General features: G+C 38.5%; 1 protein-coding gene across 4 annotated transcripts in view; it reads right to left on the bottom strand.

The window, feature by feature from the left end:
- Positions 1 to 18,527, bottom strand: part of kcnip3a (Kv channel interacting protein 3a, calsenilin) — a 97,377-nt gene continuing 78,850 nt past the window's right edge. For 2 of the 4 annotated variants that reach the window (XM_067413398.1, XM_067413401.1), the window contains 7 exons: positions 11,814 to 11,938; positions 7,952 to 8,021; positions 7,755 to 7,825; positions 6,379 to 6,486; positions 6,166 to 6,270; positions 5,369 to 5,431; positions 1 to 1,485 (listed from right to left, as the gene is read on the bottom strand). In XM_067413398.1, coding sequence (XP_067269499.1) covers positions 1,438 to 1,485; positions 5,369 to 5,431; positions 6,166 to 6,270; positions 6,379 to 6,486; positions 7,755 to 7,825; positions 7,952 to 8,021; positions 11,814 to 11,938 — 590 coding nt within the window. In that variant the 3' untranslated portion in view covers positions 1 to 1,437. Of the gene's footprint in view, positions 1,486 to 5,368; positions 5,432 to 6,165; positions 6,271 to 6,378; positions 6,487 to 7,754; positions 7,826 to 7,951; positions 8,022 to 11,813; positions 11,939 to 12,420; positions 12,430 to 13,448; positions 13,979 to 18,527 lie in introns of those variants that run through there. The other 2 variants (XM_067413397.1, XM_067413400.1) reach the window with 2 other exon arrangements.

The following is an 18,527-nucleotide window of genomic DNA, read 5'->3' as shown; positions in this document are numbered from 1 at the left end:
TCAAGAGAAGTGCATCTTTTATTCATTTGATCTATACGAATCTGTGTCTTTTCCAACCAAATAAACAGAGAATAAATAAATAAGACATTTTACAATTTAGGTGTTGCTGAATGTGAACCGAAAACAGACTTTTAATAACTTCACATTAGCTTGGTATCTTTTATAGGTGTGCAATAGTTACAAAAGAGGATTGTTACAACAAATGCCCCATATTCTTGATAGTACTGTCAAATAAGCATATGCTCAAAGTTGATCATGTATTGTACTTCATGAAATAATAATAATAATAATAATAATAATAATAATATAACCTTTACAAAACAATAAATGGGCAAAAGCAAAAAATAAAGATAAACAAGCCCCTCGTACAGTATATTTATCAGTTTGTTTCAAATATATATACTGTATATATAGCTTTTTTTTTTTTTTTTTTTAAATAAGCATAATAACATTTGTAAACCAAATTTTTAATAACCTGGACATGTCCGTTCATGCCCAAACCCTGCATTCCATTAAACACCTCCTGACAAATAAATACATTCCTGAAAATAAAACACATACTTCAATACTTCTAAATTGCCTATACTGTAAATATAACTTTTTATATACCTCATTGCTGTGCAAGAATCAAATGTGACCAAACAAATCCTCCTGGCCACACTGATATGTGCAATACAGGTTTGAGAGGAACTTATGAACACTGGTACACTATCTAACGTCACGCATACAGTTGCTTTAGTTTGCTTACAGTCTTCTGTGGGACCTACTGGCTTACAAGGAAGAAAATGTACAACTTTGTCTCCATGCAAGAAAATCACAAATATCTCACATATTTGGACAGGCATGCTCCAGGTCGTTTTTCATCACACTAATTTTGTTCTTTTGGTGAGTATTATGTGTAGTCTCTGGTGTGCTTCAAATCCTCATTGGTGCTATAGATGCTTATTTGGGTCCCTTGAAATTCATAGTTGCTTTACTCTCCTTCAAACTATGGTGTCTCGGAAAGGTTGAGATTGAGCCTTGTAATGTCCCTTATTCATAAGGCAGAATAAATTAGTCCAGAGTGGTGATGGTAAAACTGTTGGAGACTCCATTGGAATCCACCAACCAGTGATACAAAAGCTTTGCTGCTTCATTTGTTCATTCTTATCAGAAAGTTCCACCACGTGGTTGCCAGCATTTAGCAACAGGAAGGATCCCAGCCGTCCAGGCTTTTCTTTTTAAAAGCAGTCCTGCTGTGAAGTACAAACTGTGACGCCAAACTGTAGGCTATGTGTTGGTCTATATACGATTCTACGAGGTGCAGCAGGCATTGGAGTAGTGCTACAGGACAAGACAGAGAGTGACTGCTGTGCTAGTTTTGGTATATAGACATGTGGAGAGAACTGGTTTGGGACATTGAGGGCTGTTTTAGCTTTAAAATGCTTCATACCCGTCCTATATCACATTTTCAAAGAGCTGCATGGAGTTCATGATGTTTTCGTCCTGGAAAGCAGAAAGAAACAGTTTTGATCATTTGTAATGGCTGGCATCAAACTTTAAAGTTCGTTCACCCCAAAATGAAACATTTGTCATCATTTACTCACCCTCTTGGGTTTTTCCAAACCTGTATGAGTTTCTTTCTTTAGCTGAAATATTTTAAAGAATGTTGGTAACCAGACAATTGATGGTTCCCATTGACTTCCATATAGTATTTTTTTCCTACTATGGAAGTCAATGGGTGCCGTCAACTGTTCAGTTACCAACATTCTTTTAAATATTTCAGCTGGAGAAAGAAACTTATACAGGTTTGGAAAGTTGAGTAAATGATGACATAATATTTATTTGTGGGGTGAACTATCCCTTTAAATCTTTCCCCACCATTTTCACTGTAATACTGTAGGGAGCTAGGCTGGAAATCTAGAAGCACCCTAGCGGCAGCAAATCTTATCTGCCCGCGAGTGTCGTCTAGCAACTCTCAATACCCTTCTGAGCTGTAAACGCCGAACTCTTGTCAGGCCAATCGCATTGTGTATAGAGTCGGTGGACGGGGCCACAGCTTTTCAGCTTTTCTCTGAGAAAAGTACAAAGAACGGCACTGAAGTCATTCTTTGCCGACCGGATAAGGCGAATGTTTAATCTGTCAACGAGCTCCGTTTCACCTTTGTTGCTCTGGTTGGTTGTAGTGTTGTTTATCCCGCCCCTCGGATTGAGCCCTGTCAATGGTGAGTTTCCAGACCAAACATCTTGATGTGGGTCTGGCTTGTCAGGCTAGTAGGAAGCGCCATTATGCATTTTATGAAAGACTTACAGAATCAAAACTGTCAAAAGCAGAAACAAGCCATAAAAGCATTGCTTATACTATTTTATCAGCTTTTTGTTCAAAATGTTTTAAGAAACACTTTCATTCTAGTGTTTTTTATTTTATTTCATTTTATTATTATTTTTGTTTAAAAGCAGAGGCTCTATTCTTTCTTTTGACATACTGCATGTTCAGATATTCATTCATTCATATTAACTAAATATTCATGGAGGCCATGAAAGTTTGGAGAAAAATTCTGGTGGTGGCTGGCAACTTATTTAAAACATGATGGCAGGGACAGAGTTAAAGAGACAGTATCAGATCTCATTGCGATCACGTTCAATTTAAATATGTTATGGCCTCAATGATGTTCACATTTAACTGAATATGTTAATTTGTGTAAAATTGTTGTTTTACAAAATTTGCAATAACTTTTATAAGATTTTTTAAAAATGAATTAATCTGAAATTATTTATTCCTCTTCATGTAACATTGAATAGAATTTTCATAAAATGGATACGAATTACAAAACCGATTCCAAAAAAATTGGGACAATAGGTGCGTTTACATGGAGCACTGTAATCGGTTTAAAAGTCAAATCCGAATGAAAATGCTCCATATAAACACCTCAATCGGAAAAAAAATGCCCAAACTGAATGAAATTGTAATCGGTTTGAGAGGGGTGGGATAAAACTTTTCATGAACTGATCAAACGAAAAATTTCACCATGTAAACGACCTGACCCGATTACTTTTGAGTGTGTGTCTTATATGACGCAATACACAGCGCGCCTTCACCACTGAAGACCGCGCCGTGCTCACACGCAGACTATAATGCTGAAAAGAGAGGAAAGTTATTTTTTCTGAGGGGTAACGTTAAACTTTTTATCGAGATATAAATAAGTTATGAAGATAATGTTGGCATAATGACACAGACATAGCCTGGCTATACCCTCTCCTCTTAACAGTGTTTGTCCTAGGCGCGGCGCGGCGCGGCGCTGCGCTTAGCGTGCGGTGTGCGACCCCCGTGATGCGGCAGACAAACTGCATGTCACAAAATGATTGCAATTGAAAGTCAACACATGTAAAACACCAGATCGGTTTAGATAACGTATCGTAAACAGTCCACTAAATCTTTCAATCCGAATGATTTTAATCGAAATGACAAAAAGTGTGCAATGTATAAACGTGCACGTGGCTACTGTATAAATTGTGAATAAAAAAAGGAATGCAATGATTTACAATTCTCATAAACTTATATTCACAGTAGAATATAGATAACATCAAATGTTGTGAGATATTTTGAAATGTCATGACAAATATTGGCTAATTTTGGATTTTAATGTGAGCTACACATTGCAAAAAATTTGGGACAGGTAGAAATAAGAGGCCGGCAAAATTAAATGTACGTATAAGGAACAGATGGAGAACAAATTTGCAACTTATTAGGTCAATTGGTAACATGACTGGGTATAAAAAGTCCCTCTCAGAGTGGCAGTGTCTCTCAGAAGTCAAGATGGGCAGAGGATCACAAATTCCCCCAATGCTGCGGCGAAACATAGAGGAGCAATATCAGAAAGGAGTTTCTCAGAAAGAGTTTGACGTTATCATCATCTGAAGTACATAATATCGCCCAAAGATTCAGAGAATCTGGAACAATCTCTGTGTGTAAGGGTCAAGGCTGTAAAACCAAACTGGATGCCCATGATCTTCGGGCCATTTGACGACACTGCATCACATACAGGAATGATGCTGTAATAGAAATCACAACATGGGCTCAGGAATACTTCCAGAAAACATTGTCGGTGAACACAATCCACCATGCCATTCGTCGTTGCCGGCTAAAACTCTACAGGTCAAAAATTACTAAACATTACTAAAATATCTAAACATGATCCAGAAGCACAGGCGTTTTCTTTTGGCCAAGGCTCATTTAAAATGGACTGTAGTAAAGTGGAAAACTGTTCTGTGGTCAGACGAATCAAAATTTGAAGTTCTCTTTGGAAAACTGGGACGCCATGCCATCTGGACATAAGAGGACAAGTACAACCCAAGTTGTTATCAGCGTTCAGTTCAGAAGCCTGCATCTCTAATGGTATGGGGTTGCATGAGTGTGCGGTGCATGGACAACCTACACATCTGGAAAGGCACCATCAATGCTGAAAGGTATATTCAAGTAGAACAATATATGCTCTCACCCAGACGTCTCTTTCAGGGAATACCTTGCATTTTCCAACAGGACAATGCCAGAACACATACTGCATCAAATACAACACCATGGCTCCACAGAAGAAGAGTCCGGGTACTTTCACCCATGGAAAAAATGTGACTAAGAAGACCTAAGACAGTGGAGCAACTAGAAGCCTGTATTAGACAAGAATGGGAAAACATTCCTATTCCTATACTTGACTCCTCAGTCCCCAGATGTTTGCAGACAGATAAAAAGAAGAGGGGATGCCACACTGGTAAACATGGCCTTATCCCAACTTTTTTGTGTTGTTGATGCCATGAAATTTAAAATCAACTTAATTTTCCCTTAAAATTTTATCATTTATCATTTTCTCAGTTTAAACATTGGATATGTCATCTATGTTGTATTCTAAATAAAATACTGAAATTTGACACTTATCGCATTGGGTTTTTCATCACAATTTGTACAGTGTCCCAACTATTTTGGAATTGGGTTTGTACAAACATTTTAAAATTGAAATCAATGGTGACGATATACGGAAAAAATATTTTAGTTCACATAAATGTTCACATTGAATTAGAAGCAATATTTTATGTATTGACTTATTGGCATTGATTTTTTTGCACTGATTTGAATGTGATTATTTACAAAGAAAAGCATGGTGCAAAACATTTCAATGCAGTCATTTACATAAGAAGCATTTTACGAGCATTTCGCGTACATTTTACATTGAACTAAAAGAGCTCATTAAACCAACGCTGGTTTTTTATTTACACAATTTTCATGTCAAATGTAATGTGATAATTTAAACAATGTTTTAACAAACAATTCATGTCAATCTTGATTTTAGAAATATTACACTTTAAAATTTGTGGGTAAATACTAATATCAACTTACTTTCTGACAGGTCTCAATAAACTCCTCAATAGTGACCACTCCATCTCGATTTCTGTCCATTTTCTATAAGAAAGTTATAAAGTGTAGAAAATGTTAATGCTTGTAATTAACATTTGCTTGTTATTAATTAACATAATGCTTGTATTAACATAATGCTTGTATTAATAAATAAATGTTAATAAGCGTGTTTTGAGAGTCTACATTTAAGGCCCTGTTTACACTTGGTATTAGGATGCATTTTAATCATTCAGTTCAAGTGGATGACGCTAAATACAGGTGTCAACGGAGGTCTAAAATGTTTTGAACTTGTCCACTTTTAACCACTTCCAGAGGCAGTCAAAAATGCATTTGACTGGATTTCTTTTGTAGTGTAAATGTTTGGTTTGAAGACAGAAAATGTACCAAGCACAATGTTTCCTGATTTCTAACACACACTCGCAGCATTCGGTGTAGTCTTGCGGCTGTCAGAGCAGAAACGAAAGCTGCTGCTCTCTGTATATTTACAGTCGTCTCTGGGCATATTCATGTTTAAAATGAGCATGCTTAGATTGTCCATTGGATTGAATGATCTGAAAAATTGCGCATGCTTAGATTGTCCATTGGATTGAATGATCTGAAAAATTGCGCATGCTTAGATTGTCCATTGGATTGAATGATCTGAAAAAGCCCATACATTTACCCGCCCATAGACCCTTCCCTCAAAGAATTTAGGACAGAAGTGGATAAAAGTGAACAGAAGAGACTGATATCAAACACCAGGTGTGAACAGGACCTATAAATGTGTGTGTTATTGGTACCTGGAAGAACTTTTCCACATGTTCGGATGGAGCTTCATCTCGCACACTGGGGTAGGTGTACCTGCCCATCATGTCGTAGATTGACTTCATGATTAACAGCATCTCCTGCACACACGCACGCACGCACGCCACTCATTACTCTTTGAGTCCACTTGAAAAAATTATCAGTGATGGCACCCCTGGAGCATTACAGCATAAATGTTTAGTGAGCACCTCTTTAGTGATGTAACCATCCTTGTTGATGTCATAAAGGTTAAAAGCCCAGTTGAGCTTTTCAGTGACGGATCCTCTCAGCAACACAGAAAGACCAATCACAAAGTCCTGCCAACGAGAGCAGCCGAGTCAGGGTGGACAATGAAGAAATTAAAATAGAGGGCAATAAAGAAACACTGTTTGTTACTGTGTGTAAAACCCTGTTTTAACAATCTGAGTGCATGGTCTGAAGCACAAGGCACAGGCGAAGCATGTCTGAATCCAATTTTGCTAGTTTAACAACGGAAAAATGGCCGGTGCATCAGGCGCATGGTCCAGAAAGGTTGTACATCTTAAGGGGGATGGGGGTTGCATGTGATTATACTTTTCTAACTTTTGTTAGTGTGTAATGTTGTAAACAGTATCTGCACAGAAGAGCTGAAAGTTCACAGTATCTGCACAGAAGAGCTGAAAGTTCAATGCAAACAGAGATATTGTATTTTAAAGTTATGGCAGTTTATTGCCTACAAAAATGGACGGTTTGGACTACAACAAGCTTCTTCCTGGGTTGGTGACATCATAAACCCTTGCTAGTCACCGCAGATGTGACTTCTGCCCGTAATGGTAAGGGCCGTGGCGTTTCCTGTGCTTGGCAATTCAGCCAATAAAAAAACATGAAACTACATTTGGCCATCTAACCAATCTAAGAACAATCTTTCGGAGGGATGGGCTTCATAGAAGCAGGAAGCAAACGAACCGTTCAAAGGACAGTGGAGACAGCGGTGTGGAATAATGGTAAAATAGAAAAAAAAATGGCGTAAAAAAAAAAAAAGAGGTATTAAGACATGTTATACTGCACCACATAAACACAACCAAGCCTAGAAAAAAAACACAGAACCACCCCTTTAATGAGTCATGGGTGTGTTTTGGGCTTAACGTGAAATAAACCAATCGGAGTCTCATCTCCCATTCTCTTTAAAAAGCAGTTGCACTTACACCATGGCGGATTCGCTATTGACATGGTGGAATTTGCAAGCGGAAAGACTGAGAGCTTCTCCGGAGAGGAATCCTTTTATTTTTTATTTTTAAAAATGCCTTTAGGTGCACATTACTAACACACTCTTTAAATAACATGAAAAATACTGGGATATTGATTTTAGACCAGGTTTTTGTTGGTCAATGGCACAGTCAATTTCAGTTGCTTTAAAATAGCAACACGCCAACAATGCGCCTGAACACACCTCGGTTTCAGACCTATGGGCGAGTAGACATGTGCGAGTGCATTTGCTATTTAAACGTGGCGCAGGATGTAAAAATTGCATCGTGTTGAAACTAGCAAAAAACATTTGCGTTGCACTGTTTTATTGATAGGGCCCTTTGAGTAAAGAAATTCTCACCTCAAAACGAATGGAGCCATTTCTGTCAAGATCAAATGCATTAAACAGGAAATGGGCATATGTGGTGGCATCTGAGGGGATAATAAAAAATAGATCAGCAAGATAAACAGTATAAACTTCAGATTAGTCCCCAATCTAAGTTCCTGTAAATCCCAATATACACATTTACTGATTTAGTGAAAAACATTTGTATTTACCCCCTTGGGGAAAGAACTGAGAGTAGATGGTCTTGAAAGTTTCCTCATCAACCAAACCACTTGGGCACTCCTTAAATGGAAAGAGAGGCACATCTAATTAAACATCTAATTAAGCAGATAATGGGCTAATTCTCACTGTGCCACATCGGCAGCTCATGAAGGCTTTAAATAAGTGCATTGTGCTCATTTTCTGCCCTATATTGTACACATCTGCTTATGCAAACAGAAAGAACAACATTTTCAACTCCAAATATTTTCTTTAAAGGTGAACTGTGTCATTTTTAAAGGCAGCGGCTTGCAAATAGCAATATATGCTACTTACACTGTTTATAGCACTAGATTCTATCTAAGTGCAAGTAGCAATAGATTCTAATTACACTAAGTGAAAATAGCAATACATTCTATGTAAAAATGGCCACATTTTCTTTGCAATAAGTTTAAATAGTATATAGATGCTATGTATACTTATAAATAGGTCTCAGATACTATTTGCAGGCACTAGTGTTGTTGTAAATTAAATGGTATGCAATAATAACCAAGTGTAAATTATTATATTTATTAAAATTATTAAATTAATGCCGCCTTATTGGGACAATAAAGCCCTGATAAAGTGTCTAATGTGTGTTTAATAATAAAGTGCTTATTGGTTAGGAGTAGAGGTATAGTTAAAACGATAAACACTTTATTATTAAACACACGTTAGACACGTGATTTAAATATTTGCTTCATTTTTTTATTGAAAACAAAAGCCTTTTGATCTGATATGTGATGCGAAAAGGGAGTAGAGCGAATTCGGCAAAAGGTGGATTTAAACACCTTAATTGTGTCTGGCCCAACCAGGCATCAATGTGTGGCGTTAGTGTATATAACCTCTGCCAACAAGGCCTCTGATTTGGAAAATTAATTATAATACTGTTTGCGGGCTTAACATAATGACGGCCGAGTTGCGTTTGCGTGCTACTAGTAAACACAGGAGTTGAGCTTTTCTCTGAGAAAAGAACAAAGAATGGCACTGAAGTCATTCTTAAAAAAGGAAGATGTGTTCAGAGTTTTGCTGACCGGATACGGTCAACTAGCTCTGCTTCACCTTCGTTGCTCTGGTTGGTGTACCGCTATCCTATCGCGTGCAGAGGGAGTTTGAAAGACAACTGTTTATCCCGCCCCTCGGATTGAGCCCTGTCTATAGTGAGTTTCCAGACCAAACATCTTGATGTGGGTCTGGCTTGTCAGGCTAACAACCACCCAGAATACCCTAGAAACTACTTAGCAGAGCCCTGGCAGAACACTAGAATTTGCAATTAGAAAACCACCTAGCAACGCCCTAGCAACCACCCAGAATACTCTAGAACACATAGCAATACCCTCACAACCCCATAATAACACACAGACAACGAACCAACACAAACATCCTAGCATTGTGTTTGTGATTTGAGTGGTTAAATGTGAAAAATGTCTTCTTTTTTGCATTCTGTTCAGAGTTAGTCTGACAAAAATGAAATCATTTATCTTTAAACTTAGAGCTTTGTTAAAATGTCGTGCTCAACACATCACCTTTTTCATATCACCGGACTCTTCCGAACAGTGAACGTCCTTTGGCTAACATTATGGCAAAGTTTTCTTAAAGTTATGAGCAAACATTCTTCCAGAACATTCATTCAGATTTATCTAATAACTTTAGTAATGTTCTTAAAACTTTGGTTAATGTTCTGGCAAGCTTCTCCCAAAGCTATGAGCAAACATTCTTCGAGTAACATTAATAGAACATCTGCTCAGAGTTATCTGATATCTTTAATAATGTTCTCAAAATGTTAGCGTTGTTCATGAAATTGTTTTTAGTAATGTTTAAGTTGGACGTTCATCTAATGTTTTTTTTAAAGCAGCACTAGGTAACTTTTCAACCTTCATAATATATTTTCAAGACTCTTGTGATGATAAATCGACTTACAATAGGTTAAATGACACGTCTGCCATAGCCTGATGGGGTCTGTATCGTTTTTAATCATACTTTTAAACTTCGGGTTTCAGGTAGTAACCCGAGAACAAAAAGAACTACAAAATTCGACTGCTTTATGGCATATACGTCACTCCCACCAACACCCACACTTCCTTAAATTCGGACGTGCGAGCCCAACTTTGTTCGTCGGATAATATAGTCATGTCCGAAGCAGCAGAGACAAATAAGAAAGAAAAGGTTTTGTTGGAGGAAAGCAATAAGAGGAAACGAAAAAGTGATGGGATTAAAGGCAGGACGAGGATCAACATTGGACCAGCGTTTGCTCGTTGGCGTGAGCTGAAGGAGGCGTGCCTGACCGATGCTGTCCTGCTTGTTACGGTGAGCTACCACTCAAACATTGAATTGAAGTATCATATAGATTCTGTAAAACGGTAACCAATAGACTACTATAATGACGCTGGCTTGTAAACGTGAGCATCGTGATTATTTGGCGTTTGAAAAAAATAAAACCCATGAAATGATATTCATATGACATGCTGAAACATGCCACTGACTGTACCTGAGATGAAGAAATTTCACACGCGCCGCCAGAAGAACACCTGCACGTGAACTCCTCCTGCTGTGTTCAGGGTAACTGTTAGTGCTGCACCAACCCGCGGGGACGCTTTTATGAAGTTATTTGGCCGGCCCCGCACCACTGTATATATTTTTACAACCCGTCCCGCACCCGCGACCATTAAATAGACATACGGGGTCCGCGGGTTATGAGACGACCCGCGCATCACTAGTTCAGGGCTATCAGGGTTGCCATGTCAACAAATGCACGCGCGATGGCATCCCCTGTTGTAGGATGACAGCTTAAGACAGTAGTTGAGGACATTATTTTTTCCCAACTGTACGGGGACCCCGAGAGCAAAAGTTTCCAAGTGCTGCTTTAAATGCTACTTTTGTAATGGTTACTGTATTATGATTAAAATTGTGAAATGCCCTTAGACAATTACTAAATAAACAGCAAAATGTTACGTTTTCTAATACATTTATTTCATGCATGGATTGCTTCAGACGGTGCTTTACGAGTTCGCAGCGCCATCTGTGGGACAGTTAGCCATGGTCAAAGTGCCAAATGTGAGTAAAATTCACTGTTGAGACTGTTCGCAGTTGCCCAGTAACTTTGATGATTTTTTTCTCAATGGTTTTGAGAATGTGACATGGCTTAGTCCGGTTATAATCACAACGGTTATAATGGTTATAATTATACATTTATACTGAGTTATAAATATATAGTCTGACGCACTTCATTTTTCAGAGTAAAGCCAACACACAGCACTGTGTTTATTTTCATTGTTTATTGTTGCATTTGGAAATTTTTTTGCCAACCATTTTCCCAAATTCATAATATCAACAAAGAGAAGCCTTAAAGGGGTATAGTTCACCCAAAAATGTAAATTATCCCATAATTGACTCACCCTTAAGTCATCCTATATATGTCTTCCATCCATCCATCCATCCGTCCATCCGTCCATCTGTCCATCCATCCATCCATCCATCCATCCATCCATCCATCCATCCATCCATCCATCCATCCATCCATCCATCCATCCATTCATCCATCCATCCATCCTAAAAGCAATCTAAATGTCTCCAAGTGATTAAAAAAGGCTTTCTAAAGTGAAGCAATGCGTTTTTGTAAGAAAAATATCCATGTTTATAGCTTTTTAAACTATGAAGACTGGCTTCCGGTAACGGTCGAACACCAGTCTAGTTCCGGCGGAATAGTTTCCTTCTTTTTTTTGACTTTATCTAATCACATGCCTGTATTGTAACTGTCTTGATAGTTTGACCACTGACTGAATACAATAAATGCTGAACTATCTCACCTTTAACCCTTATTTCTTTACAGACACTTACGTTTTTAAAGCCCCTATAAAGGGACTGCAGCTCCTTCTTGGTGAATTTGGTCTGAGCCTGCAGCTGCTCCAGACCCTCAGGCTGATGTCTCACCGTGGACAGCTCTAGGTCACTGTCACTGCTGTCTATGGGAGAGAAAGAGCAAAAGAGAGAGAGAGAGAGGAAGAAGGAGAAAGCAGAGAGAAAAGGAGGGAAGGGGTCGGGAAGGGGGTGAGTGTATGGGATGCAGGACGGGATGGGGCGAGAGAGCATTTTAAAGAGGGAGACAGTAGTTACGAGGAGAGAGAGAGAAGAGGAAGGAGAGTGAAAGCAAAAGAGTTAGCATAAAAGTCAAAGACAGGCAGGAAGAGGAAAGAGATGGAGGTTTGATAGACAGGGTGGCACTTTCTTTTTCAATGTGATTGATTGCTAATGTCAATGTGAATGACTTTAATTTGAGAGTTCTCATTCTATTACACTAAAGCAGTTATGATGGGCGGGTTTAACTGTTTGTGTCTTCTCTGCTCTGCTAGTGTTTGGATACGTGTTAGCACACTCATCAATCACATAATGAAGAAAGAGCTAAAGAAAAAAAGATAGATAACTAAAATAATTGGCCGATGCTTACACTCACCGTCTTTACAAAAACAGACAAAAAGTGAGATTGGGAGGTAAGAGAAGGACAGAAAGGGTCAGAGAGAGTGAGAGAGAAAAAAGAGAAAAAAAGTGAAGTCAAAAACAGACAATAATCACACAAAAAAGATGGAGGAAGACAATCGATGTTAAATAATCAGTTATTGTTAACTAAAACTATTTCAATTGTTTTTAATTGAAATAATGCTGCTGACATAAAATAAAATAAAATAAGATAAAAATATCCTTAAACTGAAATAAAAACAAAGTAAAGCTAAATATAAACATATCAAAACAGAAAAATACTAGTCAAGTACATAATACAATTACTAAACCTTAAAAAAAGTTAATTCAAAATATTAACAAATACTATAAAGTATATACATAATACGAAAATACCGCTTCAAATAATGACGCTTTAGGGAACAAAAGATATTAAAATAAATGTAATTACACCAAAACAGTGTTTGTTCATCAAAATAATACTAACATAAAATAAAATAAAATAATTAAATGTTAAAAACTTCAAAACGTTAAAGTACTAAAAATGAAATAAAAATAAATAAATAAAAAAGCTAAACATGAATTTAAAAAACAAAAAACTAAAAAGGACAAAAGTACATAATACAATTACTAAAACTTAAAAACTAAAATTAAACTAAAAACTAAATATATAGCAAAAGCTCATTCAAAATATTAATAAATTCTATATAGTATATAAATAATACTAAAATATCATTGCAGATGTTTTAAACTTCAATCTAACAATAATGAGTGATTATTACAAGAAGAAGGAAAAAAAATATATATTGAAAGAATTCAAGATAACGTCTCGAAATAATAAATGCAATGCTATCTCTCAACTGATTCTGTTTTAAGGAAGTTAAGATATTTTAATCAGATAAATCAAAATTGACTGTTTAACCCAGAATATTCTTTTAGGTCATATAAACAATATCAAAAGGCTCCATTTTCAACCAACCCCTGAAATGATGTTTGCTAGTGACTCTCTCTTTCTCTCACCTGTCTCAGTTATATCTATAAGTCCGAGCAGATGCATGAGCTTGAGAAACATGAAGACCAGGCAGACGATGCCCACGGTCTGTAACCCCTCTGTCTCCCACCTCACACTCATCCTGACACTCTGTCCCTCAACACTCTTTCACTCCACGTCTTCCAACACTTGTTCTTCACTCTCAGTCCTGTTTAGACTATTAATTCCACAAGCTTCATGAAAGAATCATAAGTATCCTGTGAAGCCGATAACATATTTGAGGTACAAAGACGGGCCGGTGTCCTGTTTCGGTAAACATCGGGTCCACTTTTCCAAAAAGCGATGGATGAAACAAAAAGTGTCCTATGATGTCATCTGGTCTTAGCCTTGTGTCTCTGAAGTCCAGATATACGCTGGTAACTCTCCTCTCTCATTATTTCTTTGCCTCTATTCTTCTCACGTCTATTTAAAAGTTCACTCTGACACAATTTTCAGAGGGAATTGAGAAAACTCCCACTCTGGAGACAAGTTTGTCCCAGTTAGATTTAGACACAACCCTAACGTGAATCTTGAACTTTGACATGATGAAAACGATGCTTTAAATGAGACAACACAGCAGATCATCACATTTTGTGGTACATAAATATTTCAAATCAAAGCTCCTTGACAAAAATCTTTTAGTGTGGAACATAATTTAATATGCCCTTTTACAAAGCGTGCGTCTCAATCAGCTCCCTAGTTTAGTCAGGGCATTGATCAGGACATAAGTCAATGGGCCGACTCCCTGATCATTGCCCTGACTACTGAACTAGGAGCTGATTGAGACACACCCAAAGTCTTGATTTTAGGTCTAATAGAATAGTATACCCTGCTTTGCTGCTTAAAGGTCCCGTTCTTCGAGCTTCCATCTTTCAAACTTTAGTTAGTGTGTAATGTTGCTGTTAGAGCATAAATAATACCTGTAAAATTATAAAGCTCAAAGTTCAATGCAAAGCGAGATATTTTATTTAACAGAAGTTCCCTTTCAAAGCCTACAGCGAACGGCCGGTTTGGACTACAGCAGGAAGTGCAGGGATGTAATGACGTCACTAGAACCGTTTGTTGACTAACCCTCCGCCCACAAGAACACGCAAAAAAGGGGGCGTGGTCTTGTTGCTCTCCTACGTGGAGAAGAGCGCGCATTCAGCGCTTGCATCTCCCCGTTATGGTAAGAGGTGGGACCTTTCCGGGCAAAGTGCGCTAAGCTGCTGTCCAATCACAACACAGGAAGCGCTGGCCCAATCAGAACTCGTTACATGTTTCTGAAGGAGGGACTTCATAGAACAAGGAAATCATCAGGCCGTTTTTAGGACAGAGGAAACAGCGCTGTACAGATAAGTAAATTGTGTGAAAAATACTGTGTTTTTTTACGCGCGAAACATGAACTCATGTTATATTGCACACTGTAAACATAATCAAAGCTTCGAAAACACGCAAAGAACAGGACCTTTAAATGTTCAAACCCCACATTATTGTTCACATATTTTTACACTGTTGCAGCACCTCTCTTTCTGTCTCTAACGCTCTGGGATGCGTTTCCCAAAAGTAAATTGTTAGCATGATAGCTAACTACAGTCGCAAGTTCGCAAGTTTCAATATTACCAATATTCGTCATCACCAATATCCCAATGATTTTGCATTTCCAAAAACCAAAGTCCCAACAAACATTCGCAAACAGCTAAACAAATGTACACTGTTGGAACTACAGCTCTTAAATGTATCATGAACTGCCTTTGTTTTCTTTTTTTATACTGTTGTCTGAGGTCAACTAATGACGTTTGTTCTGTTTTTACATTCAAAAACATCATAACTAATAAGTAATAGGCTATTTTTTACACTGGTTTTGAGGCTGTCTTCTGAACACTGGGTTTTGATGGCCGTGCCGCATTGGAGACTTGGAAGTGAACATCCACGGCTGGGATTGGATAAGATTTGCATATATAATGAGCTTCAGCTCCCCTGTCAGTTCAGTTCACATGAGGGAGAGATTATTTTGAAAGTGGCAACTGCAATGATTCTCTTAATCACAGGACTCGTAAGCGTCTTTATCAAACAAACACAATGATTTATTTCTCATCCACTCGTGATTGATTTGGAATATTATTTCTGTATTACATGGCCCGCACGATCGGTCGTTATAAGCACAAACGAACACACACACACACACACACACACACACACACACACACACACACACACACACACACACACACACACACACACACACACACACACACAGGGGCGTAGCACCAAATTTTGGGCCCTGGGTACAAACCATCTTGCTGGGCCCCCGTACCATGTATGTGTATGTATAGAAAACGGACTTCCCTGCCTTGGGCCCTGGTTACTCAGTACCCTTTATCCCCCCAGTCCCACGCCCCTGCACACACACACACACACACACACACACACACACACACACACACACACACACACACACACACACACACACACACACACACACACACACACACACACACGTGCGCGCCCTGTAGTTAGGTTCGTGGACTGTGAGTGTGGAGGGAAGAAAGAATGCGGGGTCGGCGTGACTGGGACTCACAATTTTATTACTCAAAACTTTATATACAAACAGAACAGGCATTCGTGGGCGCATCAAGGCAACTGCAGTCTTAAATCGCTTCAGGTTAATCACTCAGTTTCACACGTCTTTCTCAGGCAGGCAGACAGGCAGCCAGACGTGAAGTCCCAGTCCAAACTCTCTCTTCCAACTCTCTCTCCGCGGCAGCTTATGCTGCCTTCACGTGCTATCGGAATTATAGTAAATACGAGTTTTCAAGGTAAAAATTGCACATGAACGCCCTCTGATGTCGTGTTTACCACTGGGAAGTTTGGAAATAATTTTGATACCCAAGTTCCCGATATGGGTGACATAACCGTCAAAAATGGCAGATGGGAGACGAATTTCTGCTGTGGCAGGTGTTTTATTTGTTTTTTTTTCCCCACAACAATTTCATTGTCTTGTTTTGTCGTGAAAGTATTACGCATTTACATAAATTAATAATAATTTGAAGCATATTGTGTATTTTAAACACATCAAAAATCTAGTTGACGCATCTAGTTGACCCTCCTTCCAGAATAGTGAGCAGGCTGACTATCTAGTGTGGTAAAAGTAGCTATACAATAGGATCTTGTATGTCTGAAAACTATTGCCATTTTAGTCTTTAAGCAGCCTTATCTTGTCTACATTATGCCTTTATTGGGAATGTGATTATAAACAATATGCTTTCGTGTTGTGCTGCTATGTTTTTGCCAGTGATTCTATGATTTTCTGGGACCTGGAAATGACTGAAATGGTTATAGTGTTAAAATAACATTTTCCAAAGACGCACAAAAGTATGCACCTGGCGTCCTCCATTCGTTCCCACAACAAAAGCACCTGAACACAACAAGCTCGTAATCACAACTTCAGAAGTGGGAAGTAGGAAACTTCCGATATAGCACGTGAAGGCAGCATTAAATGCAGTCTCTCCACGCCAATTACTGCAATTAGACACAGGTGTTATTCATCTGCACTTACATACTTACTCACCGCTCCTCTCTCTCCCGCTACAGACCTCGCAAAACCACGCCCCCTCCACCACACACCCAGATCAAGAAAGAATTTCTGCCGACAGGCGTACGTTTTGGTAGCCCGTCTTGAAAACACACAGCCCCAGGCCTACATATGAAAAAAGACGTTTTATTCACATATTTTGTTGCACAATTCCTATCGGATCCAATAAGAAGCCACAACATTATGTCTGCAAATCCAGCACTTGAGATTTGTTTAAAAACAATTCCGCAGTCAAATGACGCGAACACACGTACACGGTCTTCCTCACGTGAGCTGGAACTTCATTAAAAATAAATCACACATTCCTAACATTATGATCCGAAGGAAGCTTATGCAGTGACTGCGTTCTTCCACGATATCTTGCTATCTTCTCGCACATGTTTATTGCTGCTGGCTATTGATCCGAACAGCTCCATGAGTCGGTGGGCGGGGCTACTGAATTACACTTTCTGTACGTTTTCTGGGCCTGGTGTCTATAAAAGCTTTTCTTTGACTAAAAGGAAGTTTTCAGCTCTGAAACTCTATTACCATGACCTTTTATATATCAAAAGCTCAAGGAAAAGTTGATTTCTAAATTCATCATACCTTTAAAGGGATAGTTCAACCAAAAATGAAAATTAGCCCATGATTTACCCTCAAGTCATCCTAGGTGTATATGACATTCTTCTTTCAGACAAATAAAAGTTGAGTTTTATTAAAAAAGACCTGGCTAATCCAAGCTGTAAAATGGCAGGGATTGTTGGTCTGCTTTTGAAGTCCATACAAATGCATCTGTCCTTCAAATTACATGCTTTACATGGCTCTGGGAGGTTAATAAAGGCCTTCTGAAGCAAATCATTGCACTTGTGTGAGAAAAGTATCCAAATTTAAAACTTTCTGAATTAAAGTTCTGGCTGATCACTGTGGAAAAGTATTGAAACTGCCTTCTCGGAGTTCAAGATGCGTACACGACGTCGGACGAGCGTACCTGGTTACGTAAGCCTTTGAACTGCAGAGGCACTTTCAACACTTTTTTTATAAACTGAATACGGAAGGCAATCGGCTGAAACTTTTCTTAAAGGTCCCATGGCATGGATTTTTATTATTATTTTATAATCTTTCCTGCAGGTGTACTTATATTGTTTAGAATTTAGAAATAAAAGGCATTTTTTATATACTTATATTAGCCAAGGGGTAATCTAACACCCGGAAAGCGTACCTCCCATAGGGGTGGCCATTGCTAACCAAGCCATCACCTGCTGTTAGCATCCCATTGACTCCCATTCATTTTTGCGTCACTTTGACAGTGATAAACACAACAATGCATAAAAGGCTCCATTACCTTGTATCTTACACTATCGCCCCGTAGAAGACGTTTTTGTAAAAATAGGCTAACGATTACGTCATAACCAATGGCACTGTCGCACAGTTGAGAAATTACCTTATAGACAGGAGGAGACCAAGCAGGCAATCTTTTACTGTCTATCAGACAGTCGGGGCGACGTGGAGACATAAA

Source organism: Pseudorasbora parva, chromosome 13 (genome assembly GCF_024679245.1).
Source record: "Pseudorasbora parva isolate DD20220531a chromosome 13, ASM2467924v1, whole genome shotgun sequence".
NCBI lineage: Eukaryota > Metazoa > Chordata > Actinopteri > Cypriniformes > Gobionidae > Pseudorasbora > Pseudorasbora parva.
This window is presented reverse-complemented; position numbering and strand designations above follow the sequence as displayed.